The sequence below is a fragment of the Trachymyrmex septentrionalis genome, unplaced genomic scaffold (genome assembly GCF_001594115.1).
Source record: "Trachymyrmex septentrionalis isolate Tsep2-gDNA-1 unplaced genomic scaffold, Tsep1.0 scaffold7, whole genome shotgun sequence".
In the NCBI taxonomy this organism is placed as follows: domain Eukaryota; kingdom Metazoa; phylum Arthropoda; class Insecta; order Hymenoptera; family Formicidae; genus Trachymyrmex; species Trachymyrmex septentrionalis.
Window position 1 is genome coordinate 5,003,814 of NW_017305884.1, and position 19,937 is coordinate 5,023,750.

Here is a 19,937-nt window from a genome sequence, read left to right on the forward strand (position 1 = left end):
CATTTTTATTTTGATATCTTGACTGTAAAAAAAAATGTAGTCATAAAATAATTTTATATCATACGTGGATACATAATTGATATATGATATATGATGCAATATTGATCAATAATATCGAATCAGTAATACTGACAGTATGCATTAATATTTTTAGTACTTTTACAGCCTTGCTTGATAACTCATTTTACTTTAGTTTTACGTACATTATTTATTACACTGTGACATACTCATGACATGGATTCTAATAAAGCGATACTAATACTCGAGGATCAAAATCCAAATCACCGTCGGTATATTTTACGTTAATTAATCAATATTAACGAAACGCAATCAGTAATATTTGTTAATACTGACAATATTATTGACCGTACTGGGTCATCTTTAAAATTGCCCTGACACGGAACATATCAATAATCATTAATAAATATTATATGCTCTGTGTAATATAATAACTAAATACAGATTCATGTAGACAGGTAATTTATATCAAAAATCAAAATTCGGACGTCATGAGCAATATTTTCATCAAAGCGACATCTCCTAGCTTGAAAAATATGATCCTTTTTGTCAGTCATTTGCTAAAAAACAATGACCGCGCGACGGCGTTAAAATAGATAGGTATCACTGAAAATCCAACGCAAAGCTGTAGGAGTATATTACGCGTTCCGTTGCGTATCAACGAAGAATCCTAGACGATTTACAGTTTTTGTACAACAACCGGACGATCTCAACCGGATTTGCGCAACTGTGCGAGCTTGTTTGATCGCATCAGATCACGCGTCGGCACACGCGGCGAACGTTTGAAATCCGCTGCTTCAACCTGCGCACAAGCGTGATATGCGTCATGTCGTTCCTGCGTCTGTTTTCCTTTTTTTTTTTTATTTTTGTCATCCGTTCATTTGCTCGAAATCGCACGAGTTTGCGATTTCGAGCAAACGCGAACATGCGAACCGAGACTCCTCGACGATGCGGAAGTCACTCGGCCGAAAAGTCATACGGGCGCATACGAGTTTTTCAAACGACGCGATTCTCTCTGACTTCCCGGCGAGTCCGCTTTTGACTCTTTTTTCCTCGGGGTCGGCTCTACACTCAGATATCGTCCGCGTCCATTAAGCCGGACTGATCCGCCGCTTTGATCAATGATTAATTAAAGCGCCGCTCATACTCGGCGTGTAACGACGAAGGCTCTCCTAAGGCTCTATCCATTCTTTCCTGGTTATTTCATTCTCGATAGGAAGAAATCAAAGCCACTTGAAGAAGATACTGAGGAACCTTCGTCGTGGAGCGGAGTATGATTGCAAGGTCTTTTTTTTTTTTTCGGATGATAGTGTGGCAAGATAACACCGCGGCGACGAGATACTTTGTCTCGCATTTTCGCTCTAAGGCTTAGATGCGAAGGCATCTCGTGAAGAAGAGGAAGGGGGCGCCCGACGATTTATGCCGTGTTCCGCCAGCGAAGCGCGGCGTCGGTCGGAGGCCATTGAGGAAAGCTCTCGAGGTGATCGAAGCTCGTTGTAGCGACGATATATCCTCGCCACCACGATGCCGCCGCCCTATTCCCCCAACTCCAGCCATCGCCGAAATACGATCGTTACGATCCCGAATCGAGGGTGAAGAGCGACTTCGGTTCCTACCCTTCGCGCGCATTGCGGGATGTGTCGAGCGTTGTGCCTGTATATGTGCTTGTCTCTGTGTGTACGTGTAATAAATGTGTGCGCGAGCGCTTGCATCGAGTCAGTATCGGATCGCCTGTCGCACACCCGGCGAGGCTTTTCTTGCGAAATTACGTGATTTCGCGAATCTCACTATCGCCAAATCGATTGCGGATATAAGATACTGGAGGTCGAAATGGAATCAATTTAGGATACGGTGCGGTACACCGACTTCGCTATCACTTGCGCGAGGCAGTGTGGCTAACTGAAATTCAAAGATCGAGGGAGATCTTAACTCATCTCTATCGCGAGGGGTTTTCTAATTTTCCAGTCGCAACTCGGTAGAGTCTACTGATGGCTCAAGTTTTATCGAGACATTCAAGTGAAGCTCTCTCTCTCTCTCTCTCTCTCTCTCTCTCTCTCTATATATATATATATATATATATATATCTTCATTCTAATTTCAAATAACTTAATTACATTGGAGATATTCATCGGAGCATATTAAAAATAAATAAAACTTATATAATGAGCGTATTATGTTTATAAATATCTGTTTGTGAATTTAAAATAGCAATTATAACTTTTCTTTTCTAAAATATTAGATTACTATGTGATTGTATGAAATGTGTTTATAGCTTCTTGTTCAATATGTTTGTCAATTTAATTTTATGTTAAGTTTAGTGTCTCGTAAAATCCCCTACAGGCAATGTTGAACTAAAGTTACAAACTTACTTCTCATCTTATTCGCATGGTAGATTCGAAACTGAGTTATTACTCTTGGCTTGAAGGCATACATACTAAAATTTAAAGGACTTTCGCGCTTGTAGAAGTTTTGAATCGTTGGGTTTTAATACAGAAGCACGTTACGACGAAATTACCAGGCAAGCTGCGTTGAAATTATCATATACATCATACAGTCACTTCAAATATTTAACAATGATATTTATAATTTATTATATTATGAATTATAAATAACGTATATAATCATGACCGAGATGAAAATATGTTTTGAATGTAAAGATAATAATGCAAAAATAATAAACACACATGTGTTATAAAATCTCCATGTTCCTTCAAAAGATTAATTTTTATTTCTATATTTTAACAATAAACAATTTAATAATACACAATTTTCATAATATCGCATATTTAATTTTTTGGTTTTTTTTTATGGCGCAATTTGTGCGTTAATTTAATAAGAAGAAATGATTTTGTAATTATGTTTATACGTAAAATATCTGAACGAACAAATCTGTCTAATTATGTGAACTAAACATTTTATAGTTAAATGGATAAAAAATCTCAAAGTTTCATTATTTTTTACGTTTAGTTACTAATATACTAGATACTTTATACATTAACTATTATATTCAATGATCTTACATTAAATATTATATTTAACAAATTTTGCAAATTAGTTTGGCAAATTGGAAAAAAAACAAAGGAAATGACTTTATTAAATTTTTATTAATCTCTTATCTTGTTGTCGACTTTTCTCAAATATCTGTACAGCGATATTATGTTAAAATCAATGCATTTAAAATAACATATGTAATAATTGTAATGTAAGAGTGAACAGATATTATTCGATGTTGTACTTGATCTGCAACGAAATTAGTACCAATCTTATCTCTCTTCTTAATTTTGATCATTCATGCCATTTTAATATTGACATAATATTTAGCGGGTCAGTTGCATGTTGAATGTCGCGTAATCGACCTCACCATATCTGTTATGTCCCGTTTAATTAGTGGGGAAATAGAATGATCATTCAACGCCTATTTAATGCAGCCTGACTATGTGGATTTGTGTCTGTTGCGTTCGAATCTAAGCCAGAGAATCGTATTATGTAAGCCAGAATCAACGTTAATTATGGCATCGCAATGAGATCCCTCGTTGCTAATTGCATCAGCATGAAGCCTCTTATGAAGATAAACTTAGTGGGCATCTTTCTGTCTGTATTAGATTTGTAACCGATGTAGGCCTGTAGATGACAAACACGCTATTATAATTATTCTAATCGTTACTCGCGATCATAAATATAACTGCAGATTGCAGTAATTATATGCTTTTCATAGAACTACGGCATTTTATATTTCAGTAAAATGGTAGAATGCAATTTTAATTTACATTCGTAAAATACGCAATAAACAGAATTTTTAATAAACTTTTATTGCACAGAATGTGTTGACTTTTTATAATGTTAAATTTTTAATGTGACTAAATTCATATATATATATATATACACATATGTATATATGTATATATATATATACATATACATATATACAATTTAATTTAATTCAATTGATTCAATTAAAATTCTGTGTACCTCGCTGTAATAAAATAAAATAACTTTTTCTATATAATTGATATAAACATTGTAAATATTTGAATAATCAAGATAATCGAAATAATTCGAATTGAAGTAACATGGATAATATTTTGAACACTTCATACGAATGATATGTGTATAAACGAAACTTTATCAATTTCATTTCGCAAATAGAATTCTATTTTGGAATAGTAGAGAATCCGTGCTTGCAAATGCGATAAATGTATCACCACTGCGAGTTCGACGTATTTAAATTGATTCGACATATTTTAACAACGCAACTTTTACATTACTTTAGTCATCGTTATAAAAAAAAATAAAGCCACAAGATATTATAAAATATATAAATATAATGTGCGTGAATTACTAAATTTCAATTATCATTTGTAGAATTACAGTAGAAATTGACAATAAAGCTTAGGAATAGAATATAAGAGCACCGATCTTCAATGTCCATTAGATGACACTAACCATGAAGTAGCAATGTTAATAGTTACAAGTTAAGGTCATTCTCGGGCTATAAATGGGCGAGTTTCGCTAAAGCATCCGGACTACGAGCGATAAGCACTCTGAACAGTGCTAGACGGGAAAGTGTTAAGTTCGCTCGTAAATGTGAATGCGACTCAGGTTTTTTTTTTTCTACGTCTCAAGCGCCGCCTTCTGGCGGTCTAACTAGCGGAGATTCGTTTCAATTACGGACGAGCGGCATTCGATACCTTTGGGAGATACCGCAGTTGGACGATGAGTTCCCGCTCTGTATGTACGTGCTCCGAAAATCGCCGGGATCGGCACGGCGCGAGAAATCCTGAATGGGCACCGGAATGGAGATTTTTCAAGCGTGTGGGGGGTAAACTTCAGAATGTCATGTACGTGCAATGTGCGGTCCGTATCCGTGCGGCGCGGAACCGAGGAGAAATCTTTCGGAATTTGTCGACGGGGAAAAGTGGACGCACACAATCGTGCGAGAGAACGTATGGACGGTATCTACAAGCATGTGCAAATTTACATAGGAGACCTGGAGGAAGACCTATTACGTTTATTCCTCTCTCTCGCGCGCGCGGTGTGGAACGTGTGCACGGAATGCGAACACGAGGGTGTGCGAACGTGCGTGACGAACGCATACATGTACAATTGCGAATGAAGAGACGGCATACGAGAAACAAGGAAGGAAAGATGAGAGCCGCCATGAGAGATGATACAATGAGGAATGGTGATATCTTGCGAGAACATACGAGAGGGCAATGAAAAAAGGCGAGAGGGAAAGAGAGAAAGAGAGAGAGAGAGAGAGAGAGAGAGGGAAAGGGTGCGGATAGCACATACAATCGCCTTTATTTATTGCGGAAAATGCTTTTCGTATTTCTACGTATTTCATGCTATTTTATTCCTGCTGATAATCCGGTTTACGAGATGAAAAAATAGGTGTAAACGTTGCATCTCACGGTATTATTAATAATTCCATACTCTTCAAAGGATACTAACTATAACGTTTTTAAAGGATCAAATTTTGAAATACGTGGAAATAATTTATAAAAATCTGTATATTCTATAATAGTGTAATTAATACAAAAACGGTACAGAAATGGTTAAGAGTGTGCATCATTGAAGCATTAAAAATACGTCCTCTTTATTTTATTTTATAATACTATATAATATAACTCACATTAAAAAGAGAATAAAAATTTCGACTCGTCGTTAGACGAATTGTGTGAAAATTCGAATTATAACATTACAAATTAGTAACCGTTATTAAAACTCGAAATATTCAACGTATAATGAACAAGCAACAATGATAATTCTGCGTGGAACATCTGCGGGTTGTAATGATTCAGACATCAGAATGTGATGGGGAATTAGGATTTCCCGGCTCTCGAGGATCGTCTCTATTTTGCAATCAATATCAATTCATTCCGTTAAACAACGTGTATGTCGAAGCTGTCTGTAACACGTGGCGACCCGATGAATTACAAATGTAACACGCCGGCAAAGTGCGCGTTAAATTTCCATAGGCAGGTACTTAGCCCGAGCGTGTCGGGTCGCCGTCCTGCAGCTGCCAGCTCGTTCGACTTTGCTATTTCGTTATCGGAACGTGGGCTACGTGCTTCTCGGTGCGCGATCATGTTGAAACGCGCGCCTCGATTTACGATCGCGAAAAGAACAGGAAAAGGTTCCTCGTCGCTCCGCGTGAATCGGGAGTATTATCAAGACGGCGCTTTAAACCGCGGCGTTTGAGCGCGTTTGAAGATAATTTCGGAGCGAATCAATTTGACGATATCAGCGATAATGTCGGGACGAGCCAATTTTTATTGAGCACCACTTACGCTCGTACCATTTAACGGCGAGAAAGAACGAAAGATCGTGCGATGGTTCCATCACCAGTTCGGATTCTTGTCTACGTGTAACTATTGGCACGTTTAGAGAGAGAGTTTCTGGTTAATCTATAAATATAAAGCTTTTTAGAACCATGTGGAATTGCGATAACAATCCTCGAATTAAATTCTCAAGATGTATAGATATAAACCAGTATATTCACAGTCCGATTTTTAAGATATTATATTTAGACAATTTTAAGATGTCATAAATCAATCGGAGCATCTGAAGACGTTACTTAAGACGGTTTTGAAATAAATATGGTCTATGAATATCGGTAAAATATCCTATTCTTTGTAGCCATATCATTGGAAAAAAAGAAGCATATTTTATTGATTTTAAAAAGACAATATGAAATATTTAAGTAGGATAAAAAAAAATAAAGCTCCATTATGTCGCTCTAGTTTGCAATAGCGGTATAGTAAAGTAAAATTGCGTGTTATTTGTAAACGCGACAATTAACTTGCGACGTAAAGATTTACGGAACGCATTAATAGCGTCATAACAAGAACATGTAGGTCAGTTTCTATGATGTGTTCTGGACAAACATGCTATCTAAAGTCCCTTGTTTCGCTAAAAAAAAAAGGACAGCAATTGGTTTATGTACTTTCCGAATATTATTACTAAAAAAATTTTAAGAAAAATATTACCAATATTTTCATACAATCTACAACATAAAATATAAACCTAACTCTCTGATATTACAAATAAATATCTTTGACGTGAACTTTTACAGTAATTTTTTACGTAAATTCTTGAAAATATAAATCACGAAGATAAATATTTTAAACAAAACTATAAAAGTATTTATATTACTGTAAATATTCCTTTGATAGTTATTTTCTCTAAATTCTTTAAATATTTTCATAATTTGTTTCAGAATTCAAAATTGAATAATATACATAGTTTAGCAAGACCATCTTATGTAGTTAAACGGAAGACTTCATATAGCAAGCAGTCTCTAACGACAATAGCTTTTACGTGTACTGTCCGTAGTAAGTATGGTCTATTGTAACAACAACCCAAGAGCTATTCTCGCATATCATGGTATTAAGTCCTATTCAAACTACATAAGACGTCATATGTTGCTAACTCTCTCACAGCTCACAGCGCTTAACATCAAATACACTCCAAATATCATCTCGTTAAATAATTAGCTGTCAGTATAATATTCAATTAAAATCACTGTAAATACAATGTGAAGTTATAATTATCAATTTTCAGAGTATTGTTTGTTAATCAATTCCATGAAAAGATTATAAAACTAATTTCGTATAACTAAATTGAATAAACAAAAGTACATAACTATAATACTGTATACCAGATGACTCGTATTTTCGATATTTCCTTCTTTCTTTATGTAGTAATATATTTGATCTGTATATTGTGTTTATTCGAAGTAAATGTCTCGAGCGAACTTTGAAATCTGATCAAAACTTGTGCGAATAAAACGCGGAACCGCGAGACGCGTAGCGTGTCAACGCGTCTTACTGCAACTACGAGTGGGGAGGGGGAGGGAGGGGGATTTCTCGTTAAATCGTATGAAGTACCACGGTTAACTACGGCAAGGGTTTCTCAGGTCGACTTCTTCTCTTAGGTATGGGCAAACATTTGCTTTCCTTAGTATCAATCCGTGGTATGCGTTGGTGAGAGGATCGTTGCGCGGGAAGTATCTGCAGGGTCGTTCTGGAGCGGTGTAAAGAGGGCATAAAGCACCCGAGCTCCATTACTCTGCCTTAGTAAATCGGTACCGACGCTGAAGATCGCGCGCGCGACCCAATTCCGACCGTTCCTGTTATACCTAATACCGTATTTTATCAAAGATAATGCACGCCCCTACATTGAATAGACACCCGTATTGTCACCGTGGTCGCGCGAAAATGTCCGCTAAAGCGCATGAAAACGGCTTATAAATTGTTTCCTGGCTATTGCAGAGGATCGACGAAAGTTTTGAAAAATGGATTCTCGATAAACGAAAGCTATTTGTTGCCTTAAACAAGCGTATTACTCGTATTAATAGCGCCGTCATATCCGGTTATTGATGAAAATGCATCTTTTCTATTTCTTTTATATTGTAAACAGAAAGACACGATCGTAATATAAAACAAGCAAAATAGGTTATACTTTTTTTTAAATCCCTGGAGTTGTTCTATTTTCTCGAATAAGATTTCGTGATTTTACGTTTTTTTTCTCGACAATATTTAATGATATACCATTAATGATCGATTTACTAAAAAGTATCAACGAATCGTTTAAAAGACGATTAAGAAATAACTAATAATTTATTTTTATAAATTCAAAAATAAAATGGAGAAATTGAAATTTTTCAGCATTATATGCATTTTTTTTTTCATGTTTTCTGAAGAAACTATGACTATGACAATACCTCAAAAAAGAATTGTTCTCAAAGAATTAAAATAATAGAGTAGGATTTACGAATAAAATGAAGTAAACATTTTTTTTTACTTTATTTATCAAATAAAATACTGTAAAATATACAAATAAAACAGAGTGTGCGCCTGTGTACGAAGGTGTCAAATTAGTTGCTTTTATAAAAAAAGGCAAGTGTTGTAAACTACGCATGTAAAATATAAGTAAAAAGAAATATCTCTATCTGCAAGAATAATAAAATGTTTTTTTCTCACTCCGTAATGATGTGTTGCGCGAAAATTATAAGTAGATATATTACGTACATGTATATGTATAAGATTTGCGAATTATAATTCTGTAAACGCATTCTATATGGCTATGTTATGAATATCTATTATCACATCGATGAGGAAAGATGCTTTGTAAAGCGAAAGATTATTCATGAGAAACATAGGATGAACTCTTGCTTTTCTTGTGTCTATCGCTGTTAAAAGCATGCAATTTCCTTCGTATATTTATATATGATACGTTAACAAAGTTAGCATAAAATTTCATATAGAGTCATGCATCAAATTAATAGAGTTTATTTAAGTGTTATTAATTACGACCAGACAGAAAAATTAAAGTGAATTTCGATTCATAATATGATTAAAGATTCGCATGAATAAAAATCAATAACTTCGTACGGATATCAAAGTAATATGAAAGTTTTTAGAGAGAGCTAAAGAACAACTACAAAGTAATGTATGTTATAATAACTTAATCACTTTAATGTAAAAAATTTGGAACTTCTCTCTCTCTCTCTCTCTCTCTCTCTCCAGTATCTTATTTAAAACGCATATCGGTATAATGCCGAAAAAGGCATTCGTCGTCGAACGAATGCACGTATCTAATTTAGAAACACAGGGAAGTATGTCGAGCAACGTTAATAACGAGTAAGAGAGCGTGTCGAGTTACGAGGGGGTTGCGCTGCTGCTTCCAGGTGCGCGAAGGGTGGGTGAGTGAAGAGCCTTCGTCAGCAATGAGCGCGATCACGTATACAACGGTCGTAGCTAACCAGCCAGCAAGGTAAGGAGGGATATCAGCAAGCGACGAAACAAAGTTTATTTTGAATCAGCCATGGTAACCCCGGAGTCGCACTACGTCGGCGAATAGCACCACGAGTACCGTAGCAGATTCGACGCTCCTACCGCAGAGCTCCGGTTCTCAACAACCCGGCTCAACGGACACAGACAGACAGACAGACAGAAGCTGGAAGCTAAACGCGGACCCAGAGAGGTGAGTCGGGAAAAGGAGGTAAACAGAGAAGCAAAGCGAAACGGTAGACGAGAGGGAATGGGAACGAGGACGGGGAGAGGATAGGTACGCGAAGGATGGTCTAGCCGACGATGGTGATTGTTACGGCGACGACGTTTCAGTTAGCTGAAACGTCGTTTCCTTTGACGCGTCTGTGTGAGGGAGGAACCTGTCCTCGATGAGGTGTACAGACACACGTGCACGCGTACACCAGCGCGGACGACCGGCGCGCGTAACCACTGCCACGTAGCTGTACATACAAACAGCCGCACACGTGCGCGGCCGGCGCTACACACGACCGGGGAGGGATCCGAGGGGATGCACAAACACCGGGACTTCCTCGGTATACGCTATTTCACGAAGGGTGGTTGGATGTATCTGCTAGCCCGCGCGCGGTATTCGTCGTGCAAACTTCGAGCTCTTGCATGGGCGCTCCTTCTAAGACTTCGCCCGTAGTCGGGCTGTATAGCGGCAGAGAAGCGTAGAGATCTCGATTTGGGTTAATTGTGGGCTTCGTTCTATAGACTCGGTATTCGGGCAATGAATTTTAGGAGGCGCGCGCACGATATCGCCTCGCCTCGCCTCGCCGCGCCACCGACGCGACGCCGAGGAGGCGAGAGGTCGGACGGGGGCGAGCACCGACAAGCGGATATATTTATGCGTGCTCGTGGAAATTCTTCGATCTGATTGCGAGCGCAATTGCCAGGGGAATGAAAACGTCTGCATTTAGTGAAGTACTGTTTTCAACGCGCTACAAATAAGACCGCAGTTGTTCGTAGCGGCGGTGTATATTTTACTTTTGAAAAGCAAATATATCTAAGTAATTAAAAGAGCACAGCTTTAAAAAGTTGAAGTTTACAGATTTTATAATTAAAAAGACTTGAGGATAGTATCGGAGCATATGCAAATATACAACGTTTCTCGCATTTTCTATATTCGAGTTATATATTAAGTTAATTTAAATATTAAATTTTTATGACATACGTGGAAGTAAAATTTCATTAAAAAAAATTATTACATAATTTTTAGAAACGTTGACAAATTATATCAAATTTTCTTATTTGCAAAAAAAAAAAAAACTTAAAATGAAAAAGTTAGTTCTGAAATTATTCTGCCTGCCTTGCACATCGTACACCGTATTTGTAAATATAATTTTTGTCAATTTATTCGTTCGCACGGTATGCAAGACTGCGTTTATATTTTAATATGTGTGGATTGAAAAAAAATATTGAATATTTATATTAAGAAATTGTTAACAGCATACTACAGAATAAAAATATCTGTACGAGGTTTTGAAACGGATTGCTCTCAACCTATTGATAGAAAGATAGAGTTCATGCGCTAGTTTATTATGCTTGGTAAAAATAAGTATTTACATTAACTAAAATGTAATGTCCAAAAACAATAATATAATGACTTGTAAAAGATCTTAAAACTAAAGACACTTAAATATAGACTTTAAAATTCCAGATTTAACAAAAATATTTCTTTTTATCTTATTTCTAACTTATATATAAGGAAGTTGTAACTTCTCTTTAGGGACATCGGAAAACTATAGTAAATCGGATTTTTATCTCACTTACACCCATTTACAAAAACGAACTTCAGGCACAGAAATTAACTGTTCTTTAAAAAATTGTTCCGTCTACATCATACTTCATCCGCGAATAAAATTTCCACAAAATTACCCATTAACACATTTGACACATTTATTTACAAATCTTTTATCACGTTAAAACTATACAAATTAAGAAAAGAAGATTAAAAACAAGATGTTATAACACGACTTGTAAAAACTGTAATGCACTCTGCTTCTGCATTCAAATTAAAACTTAACGTTCATGATTATCGCCATAAATTATTAATTCTACAACTTTCAAAGACGCACTCCGTCCGAGAATATCGATAATATCTATTTCCATGCGAAATTATTAGCATATCCGACATCGATCCCTACAATTTGGCACGATTTAAGGTACCAGGCAGGAATCGGCGAATCCGCTTGCATGAGAAATAAGGGTCGTAGTTCCACGCGATGCCTTCCGTGCAGTTTCACGCCGATACGCATTACTTCGCGAAGATTTGTAAGCGGTCGCGAGCGTGCCAAATGCTGTGGTGTGCGCCGCGGGAGGAAAACGAAAGCGGAAGGAAGGGAGGAAAAGACGTTCTATTCGAGGGTGGAATAGGGGTTAATACGGACGATTTCTGTGTTCAGGATGAAGGAACAAGCTGCACGTATATAGCCAGCTTATAGACGCGCGGAATCGTCCATGGAGTTTATCGTCCGTTTAATAAAGAGGAGATAGGAGGTGGGAGAATGAAAAACGTAACGTTCGTGCCATCCTTTCCAATGCGACGGTTTCTCCTCTGTCTCCTTCGATAAATCGATCTCGAAACGAAACCTTTCCCCAGATTATATGCCCGACGACATCGTCCTGCTAGATATTATAGCTTTAATACAAGGATTCAGTGACGCGGCCATCAGAGATTGGTAAAACGCGCCGTCCAATTCAAACATTACGTTTTCAGAGTTAAGATAAGAAGGGATACTGTTAAAACAGTAACGAGAATGGAACGCGTACCTTATCGCATTAAAAAAATACGGAAGATAGAACAGACCGATCGAAGTATATTTTTCTTTGGCATGGAGTCATTAAAGAGCGAGTAACAAACTCGTTCGAGAAAACAAATCGTACGCTAAGGTCGGAGGCTAACAATCAATGTAAGTACATAACTACTCGTACGGCCGAGTTCTTCCGCGGTAGCAACAACAGCTACAGCTACGCTGTTTTTGCACGTAAAACGTGAAAAACGAGAAGTTAGTAAAAAAAAAAAGGGGGAAAAAACGAGAGTCAGCAGTCTGATCCCGCGCGCGCGTCCAGAGCCCTTTGCTTCGAAATACGCGACATTGATCCGCCTACGCGACCGAATCCGGGAGTTTTTGAACAATGGATTCGAATCACCATCCTTGGCGAGTGTGACGGAAAGATATTCGAGTGCGCATCGAGTGCGTTGTTGCTGGAGTACAGGGACGATACGATTTCGCGAAACCGGAGAGCCCACGTTCTTTTTCCTTTTCAGTATGAGAAAACTTTTCGCACCGCTTTATCCGTGTCTGTTCCTTTGTGCGATCTCTACGGCTTGGCTCTTTTCTCGTCAGTGACAGCGGAAGATACGTCTCTCATTCTCTCACTCTTCTCTCTCTCTCTCTCTCTCTCTCTCTCTCTCTCTCTCTCTCTCTCACAAGAATCGCAAATCTTCAGAAGCGGGCTGTGTTTATAGATGTATACGTGCAATCGATTCCAAAGTCCTGTTCTTTCCCTTTTTTCTCGCTGTCACTCTACTCTTGGAACAAATCCCTTCTGTTCATTACTCGTCAAATGTCAAATTGAGCGTCGTAGTAGTAATCAGACACGACTAATTGGCTATGCTTCTCCGATTCTCCGTGCCGTAAAGCGCGTGGCAGCGGATCTCCTAACAGCGGATTTGGCTACGGTGTGATCCTTCATCCGATTACCTATCTCTCCATCGGTCACGATCCAATCCAGGGATCGTTAACTGGTGATCGCCGCTCTTCTCTTACCCAGTTCGTGTATCACCGAAAAGACAAACGAGAAACAATCCGTGCATACCGGCGCGACTTACAAAATAACGAACTGTACAAAAGGCGCGGTGGTAACAAAAAATATATAACGGTAACACGATCGACGATCTCGCGGTCGGTAAAATGTGTCACATTAAACGTGTCCTTTTTGACTGAGGAACGTCAGGGACGTGGAGAAATGATTATAATTATTATGGCAATGCGCTGCACCAGAAAATGATTCACCAGCTGAAAATTAACATCGCGCTGCTATTAACGATTGCACACGGGGAACATGTAGAATTTACGATCCTGACCCGTTCAGAAAAAAAATAAGAATATTTAATCCACTAGAGAGAAAAAAAAGAAAACACTTAATATCATATCTGGTTTAACAATATTATTTGTTTCTGCGCCGTCCATACGCGGTCCTTAAACCCTGCCTCCATCGTCTTTTCATCCAGCCCTTTCTCCCGCTGACTAGTGTGCTATTTATCATGCGACGCCCGTGAGCTCCCTTTTCGTGGTCTCAGGCGTGCCGTGACTATCTCAGAAGCAGATGGAGCGTGCCCAGGCAGAGTATTGTCACAAACGTCATCGTGTGCGTGCCGCTTCCGTTTTCTGAGGTTACTGCAACACATGTTAAAAAGAAAAGTTACCATTTCTCGTTATCCTGTCAAACGGCGAGCGTACAGTTTCTGAAATGTTAACTGCTACACTGTCCGGCACTGATTTTGCCTTGCAAAGTATCGTTTCCAGAGATTTTTTTTGATGCTGAAAACGATACTGTTCAGAATATTACGTCACATTTTCGAGAAAACTGGAATAGTGTAAGCAAAAAATTTTTGACGATTTTGATATTTAAACCGGTATTGCGGGTAAGGAAATTTTATTTTTTAATTTGTCTACGCTATTTTAAGGTGCTATTTTTTATCCTTAATTTTTAAGGCTAAGTTACGTGGATTTAAAGTGAGATATATTATATATACTTAGTAAATGTCATATCTTTTAGTTTACGCGTATTTTTATTTTGGGGTTACATAACTTGTGTTTCTTGAACTTGAGAGTAATAAAAAAATTAAATAAAAAAGAATACAAAAAAAAGGAGTATAACAAAGATCGCCTCCAAAAATGTGGCTGAATGATCTATAGAGGCTAATTTCGGAATATCAAGTTCAAGAAACATAAATCATATAATCACAAAAATAAAAGTACGCGCGAACTAAGAATGACACTATAACTATACATGATAACCCATATTTAGAACGCGCGTTTATCGATAAATATATGCTTTCATGTCTGAAATTTTATAATATACGTAAACTATATGCTAAATACGCGCATTAACATCATAAAAGCACGTTTTGAATACGAGTTGATATGTTTAACTTTAAACCCATGTAACTTAGTTTTAATAAAAAAAAAAAATGATTTTAAAGATAAAACATAGCACTTTATGATAGTGAAGACAGAATTTAAAAAATTAAATTTTTTTATTCGCAATGCTGTTGTTCTAAACATCGAAATTATTTTCGGCCCGTGTTACCTCATTTTCTTAAAAATGTAATGTAATTTATTGTAATATAATTTTTTAAGCACGGATTCAAATTAAGCGATCAAAAATTTTCAATAACATTCCATAAGTCAAAGATAAAAAAGTCAAATCTTAACAGTGTTATACAATAATTTTTAACAGAGTACAAATAAAATTATTATATAATCAAAACATTTATAATATTATGTTAAAGTAAAAGAATTAATACATATAGCGATTTTATCGATCAGAGAAATATTTATATAACATAAATAGATTCACAAATTTTTAAAATATCTACTGAAATTTTGTTGTGATATTGCAGCTTCTTCAAACATTATATAAATATTAGAGAAATAATATTATATTTACTGATACTAATATTTTAAAAAATTATAAGTTGTGCAATGTAGTTGCACTAAAAAATTTTTTAACACCACACATCTCGAAATAAAAATTAAAAAAGTTAATCCAATAGATTATTGCTTTTTTATACTTTACCAGAGTTTCTCTATAATAATCTAAAATTAAAATTATGCATTAAAAATAGATTGATTTTTATTATTCATCATATTGTAAAATAAAAAAGGAAAAGCTTTTCCAAGTTGAACATTTCACCGCAAACTCTATGTTGCATTCGAATTTCTAGTATCTTTGCAGTGCAAAATTTATATGCGCTACGTGTTCTCTATTTGCACGGAACGATGGCACGTGTGTCGTTCTCGTTGAAACTTAATTCTTTTTTTTTTTTTGCAAAAAGCTTTTTTGTGTTAAATGATTTACACAAAAATTCACACGTATATTGTAAAAAATGAGATAGATGAGTCGAATGGTGCCTGGCATGACCGGATTATTGATTAGTAAACACGGTCTGCATTACATTTCGTATCATTAAAACGTCATCATTATGCTGCGCGACATTCAAAATCGACAAGCCTACAATCAATAACAGCGACGATAATGACACGTGTCTCCGTTCGACGAAATGTGCAGGAAATCTGATGAATAGATATCAAATCATCGAGAAATGTGTCGCCGATAATCAGTTGATTTTAGTTCGGTTTATACATTATCGGTATCACAAACACGCGTGAAAACTAAGCACATGTAGACGTTCAACATTCTAATGTAGACACGTTGACAGATATGCCACGTGTGAATATTACTGTAATTCAAAGTGTAGCTACCGTAACATATCAGTATATTTTACATGATAATATAACAATATCACACTTAATCTACTTGCTTTCTATATATGACGTAATTAATAATAGATGGTTTGTTTCAAAAATTCTAGAATATAAATACCTAAATGTGATTCAAAATGTGATTAAAGAAAAAATAAATTGGAGAAAGGAAAATATAACAAAATTTTGGAAAAATTCAAATAGTTATTATTATACTTTTAATATTAACAAATTTATATATTCCAAATTTTGCTAAAATTTAAGATTTTTAACAATAATCGAAGTTATTGAGAATCAAATCTATTCTTCTATTACCTATAAATTTGCAAGGGATTCAAATAAATGTAATTTTTATTTCACATTAGTGTCTAGGAGTAATTTACAATCACAAGATTTGGAAAAGGATCGCGCTTTTGTTTCTTTTTTAATTCGGCATAACCAGATAACAGATTATATTTAAAATAAGTTAAAATAATATATATATATATATAAAATATATGTATGCCAGAATTATTGGGGAGCGATTTCGCGTAAAACGACATTTTTCTTTCTATTCGAGATTAAATCTCTCTGACGGGGCGCGGCGTGTCAACTGTTGAAATCCCTTTTGGAATAGAAACTCTGACGATGAGGAAGGAGGGTGGTGCTATTAAGTGGAACGTCAGTGGATTTTCCTCCGCGGGGCATTGTTCCTTCTGTCGGATAGAAAAGTCAATTTCCTAAAAACAATTCTGTCGACCACGGCCCAGGGAGTAATACGTACGAATCAGCCGCCCGCGGAAAACCGGGTGTGAACAAAATGAAATTACTACGGGTGCAGAAGAGAACGAATTTCTATAACGGCGGCAACGTTGGTGCGCGGCGGGCGGTAAAGGGGACTAAAGTGGAATATAGCCCCGACAGGTTTGAAAATTGAGAAGAGTCAAAATCCTTTGGTCGCTTATCAATCGAGGTTTACGATATGTTCCTCCAGTCTGCTCCTATCACATTTATCTCAAAATGTATGAGAGTTTTGCCAATGATGGCGAAATCGCGAACGCTTCGGATCCTAGATAACGATCGTTGATATTACTTTTGGAATATTCCACTCGAACATAAAAAAAACATATAATCTGATCATCTCTGACGGTTGATATCGCATGCAATGCCATACGCAATACTTTTTTTATGCATATTTAAATATCCTACGAAATACTGATATACCAGAATATTCCGTGGACACCGAAATGTTCCTCTCAACTGCAGGCTGTTTGACCATTTTAAAGTTGATTTTCCATTCCGTTCCAAGTTTGCTAAAGAATTTATAATCGGGAAAATCCGATGTGAAGACATACTACACACTTTCTCTTTGTATTAATTTTGCGCGAATACGATTGCATAAAATAAATGTAGAATAGACTTGTACAGAAGATTGCTCCGGATACATATAATATTTATATACAAAATATGCGTCCAGAATAAGCTGTCTGACGGCGAGGGAAATCGAGAGGAAAACTTTTGCAAAACCTCGGAGTCAGATTTTTCAGATGCATGCCTGTATAAATGCGACGTGTGCGTAAGAACAGCTTATGACGTATCATTCATGGATTTTCGGTAAGAGCCTTTTGAGAGGGATTGAAAGACTCGTTCGCCACGACCTGAAAAGTCTAGGCCGCGACGAAATTCAAAGGGTTCTTGATGTAAAAACTCTTCGGGCAACTTCATGAGCCGGTGCTCGTAAGTTCGTGACACGAGTCTTCAGAAAGTTTCGGGGAAACGATTTACTTAGAGTACAACTGAGGCGCGTTTCAGTTGTATACATACTTTATCACTTGTATACATGAAAATCTCGGCGCAATGCAGCGGCAAAATTGTCAAAAGTTATTCTTGTAAGATACATACGGTAACGAGCGAAATTTCTTCTCGTTACACTGTGAGCTCGCTCGTTATAACATAACCCGCTTGTCTAATTATGAGATGTATTAGTATAATAATAATAAACATACACGTTAAAATGTATCCTTAAATTATTCGTTTTTCAAGATAATGAATAATGTACTTAATTAAATTAAATCCTTTCACATTATTAATTTATTTCTACTAGTAGTATAAGTAAAATTTTAATCCTACTTTAATTCATATCAAGAAATAATATACAAAGAGCATCGTGCAGTAGAATAATATATGTATAATAACATTACATGTATAAATATAAAAAATACAAATTATTACATTATTTATATAGAAAACATTTTGATACTTGCGCAACGCACATATTTCAAATAAATTATTTTCGTAAAGAATAAGCTCTAATCGAAAAGTTCTCACTTTCCATGTTTTATGGCAATCCATTTATTTTCCGGCATTCGAAACTAATCGGATATTCACAAGTAATCAGAAACTCAGTAAAGTTCGACATAAACCAATAAATTTCAGACACCTGAAGATGAGTTTGCGTACAACTTGAGAACAGAATCCCGCAGATTTAACGCAGCTAAGGAAAATTTCCTATATTTATACTATTTTGGTTTAGGTGTATCTGTTTCGCTGAACTTTCTCTTTGATGCAATATCGCCTATTAATTGAAGCTGAACTGTTTTGAGAGTGAAAATTTGTGACGATTCTAATAAACGATTTGTCTTTTAAACGATCTCGGATCTCTTTAGGAAATATTTTTAGATATTATATTTTTTCCTGTAAATTTTTTTCAGAATGTTGTCACCTAGATGACATTATTTGAATTAAAATATCGCAAAAAGGTTGCTTAAGGTGAAAAGATTTCTCCTAATCGGTCTTGAAACGATCACATACATGACACTTTCAATAATAATAATAATACCGAGTGTCAGTGATCAATCAATCACCTGGACTTTCGCGCAGGTGCTGTCTGCACGCAGCGGGCGATATTTCCCTATCTATTTGACGAGAGGTAGCTGCAGCTACTCTGCACGAGAAGCCGAGAAGCCGATAAGCGTCATCTTCTAGGATGTTAGTCGATCGGGGAACGGCGCGCATTTTTTTTCCTCCCGGCAGTTTACATGGGAACAAGAAGGGCCGGATAATCGGGTATGCAAAGCCTTGATAACACCTACCCTTAAAGCTCAGGATACCTGCGTTACCACGATCCACGCTTCCGGGCTCGGCTGCCGCGAAATTATACATGCGACGTGTATAGAGGGTGTCTCAGGAGTACTTGACCTAAATACCAAGCACTAGAAGCTCAAATAACAAGAATAGCTTTATGACAATGTCAAGAAATATGATCGAAGCTTAAAGAATCTTAATGTATTTGTGCAGCTTATAAGAAATTTTTATAAGCTGCAAAAAATATTCGTCAAAATACAATTGTTAAAAAGATTTTGTGTGGGACCTCAACGTTGAATTATGAAACGGATTATTCAAATGAAAAGTAATAAGAATTTAATTACACGCGAATTAATATATTCAATGGCAATTTGTGAAAAAATATCGAGGAATTATTTTTAATTCCAGTCTGCTTCAAATCATTCTATATATGTATGTCTGTGTATATGTGTGTGTACAAATGCAAAATAGATATAGATTTACCGCGACGCAAGTCAACCTTTGACTGTAGACGAGATTACATCTTTGAGATTTTCAAGATCCTTTT

At 36.4% G+C, this 19,937-nt stretch overlaps 1 protein-coding gene across 1 annotated transcript in view; it reads right to left on the minus strand.

Moving 5' to 3' along the window:
- Window positions 1-11,305: 11,305 nt before the first annotated feature.
- Window positions 11,306-19,937, minus strand: part of LOC108753592 — a 150,722-nt gene continuing 142,090 nt past the window's right edge. The window contains exon 6 of the mRNA XM_018495311.1: window positions 11,306-14,236. Coding sequence (XP_018350813.1) covers window positions 14,151-14,236 — 86 coding nt within the window. The 3' untranslated portion in view covers window positions 11,306-14,150. The remainder of the gene's footprint in view (window positions 14,237-19,937) is intronic.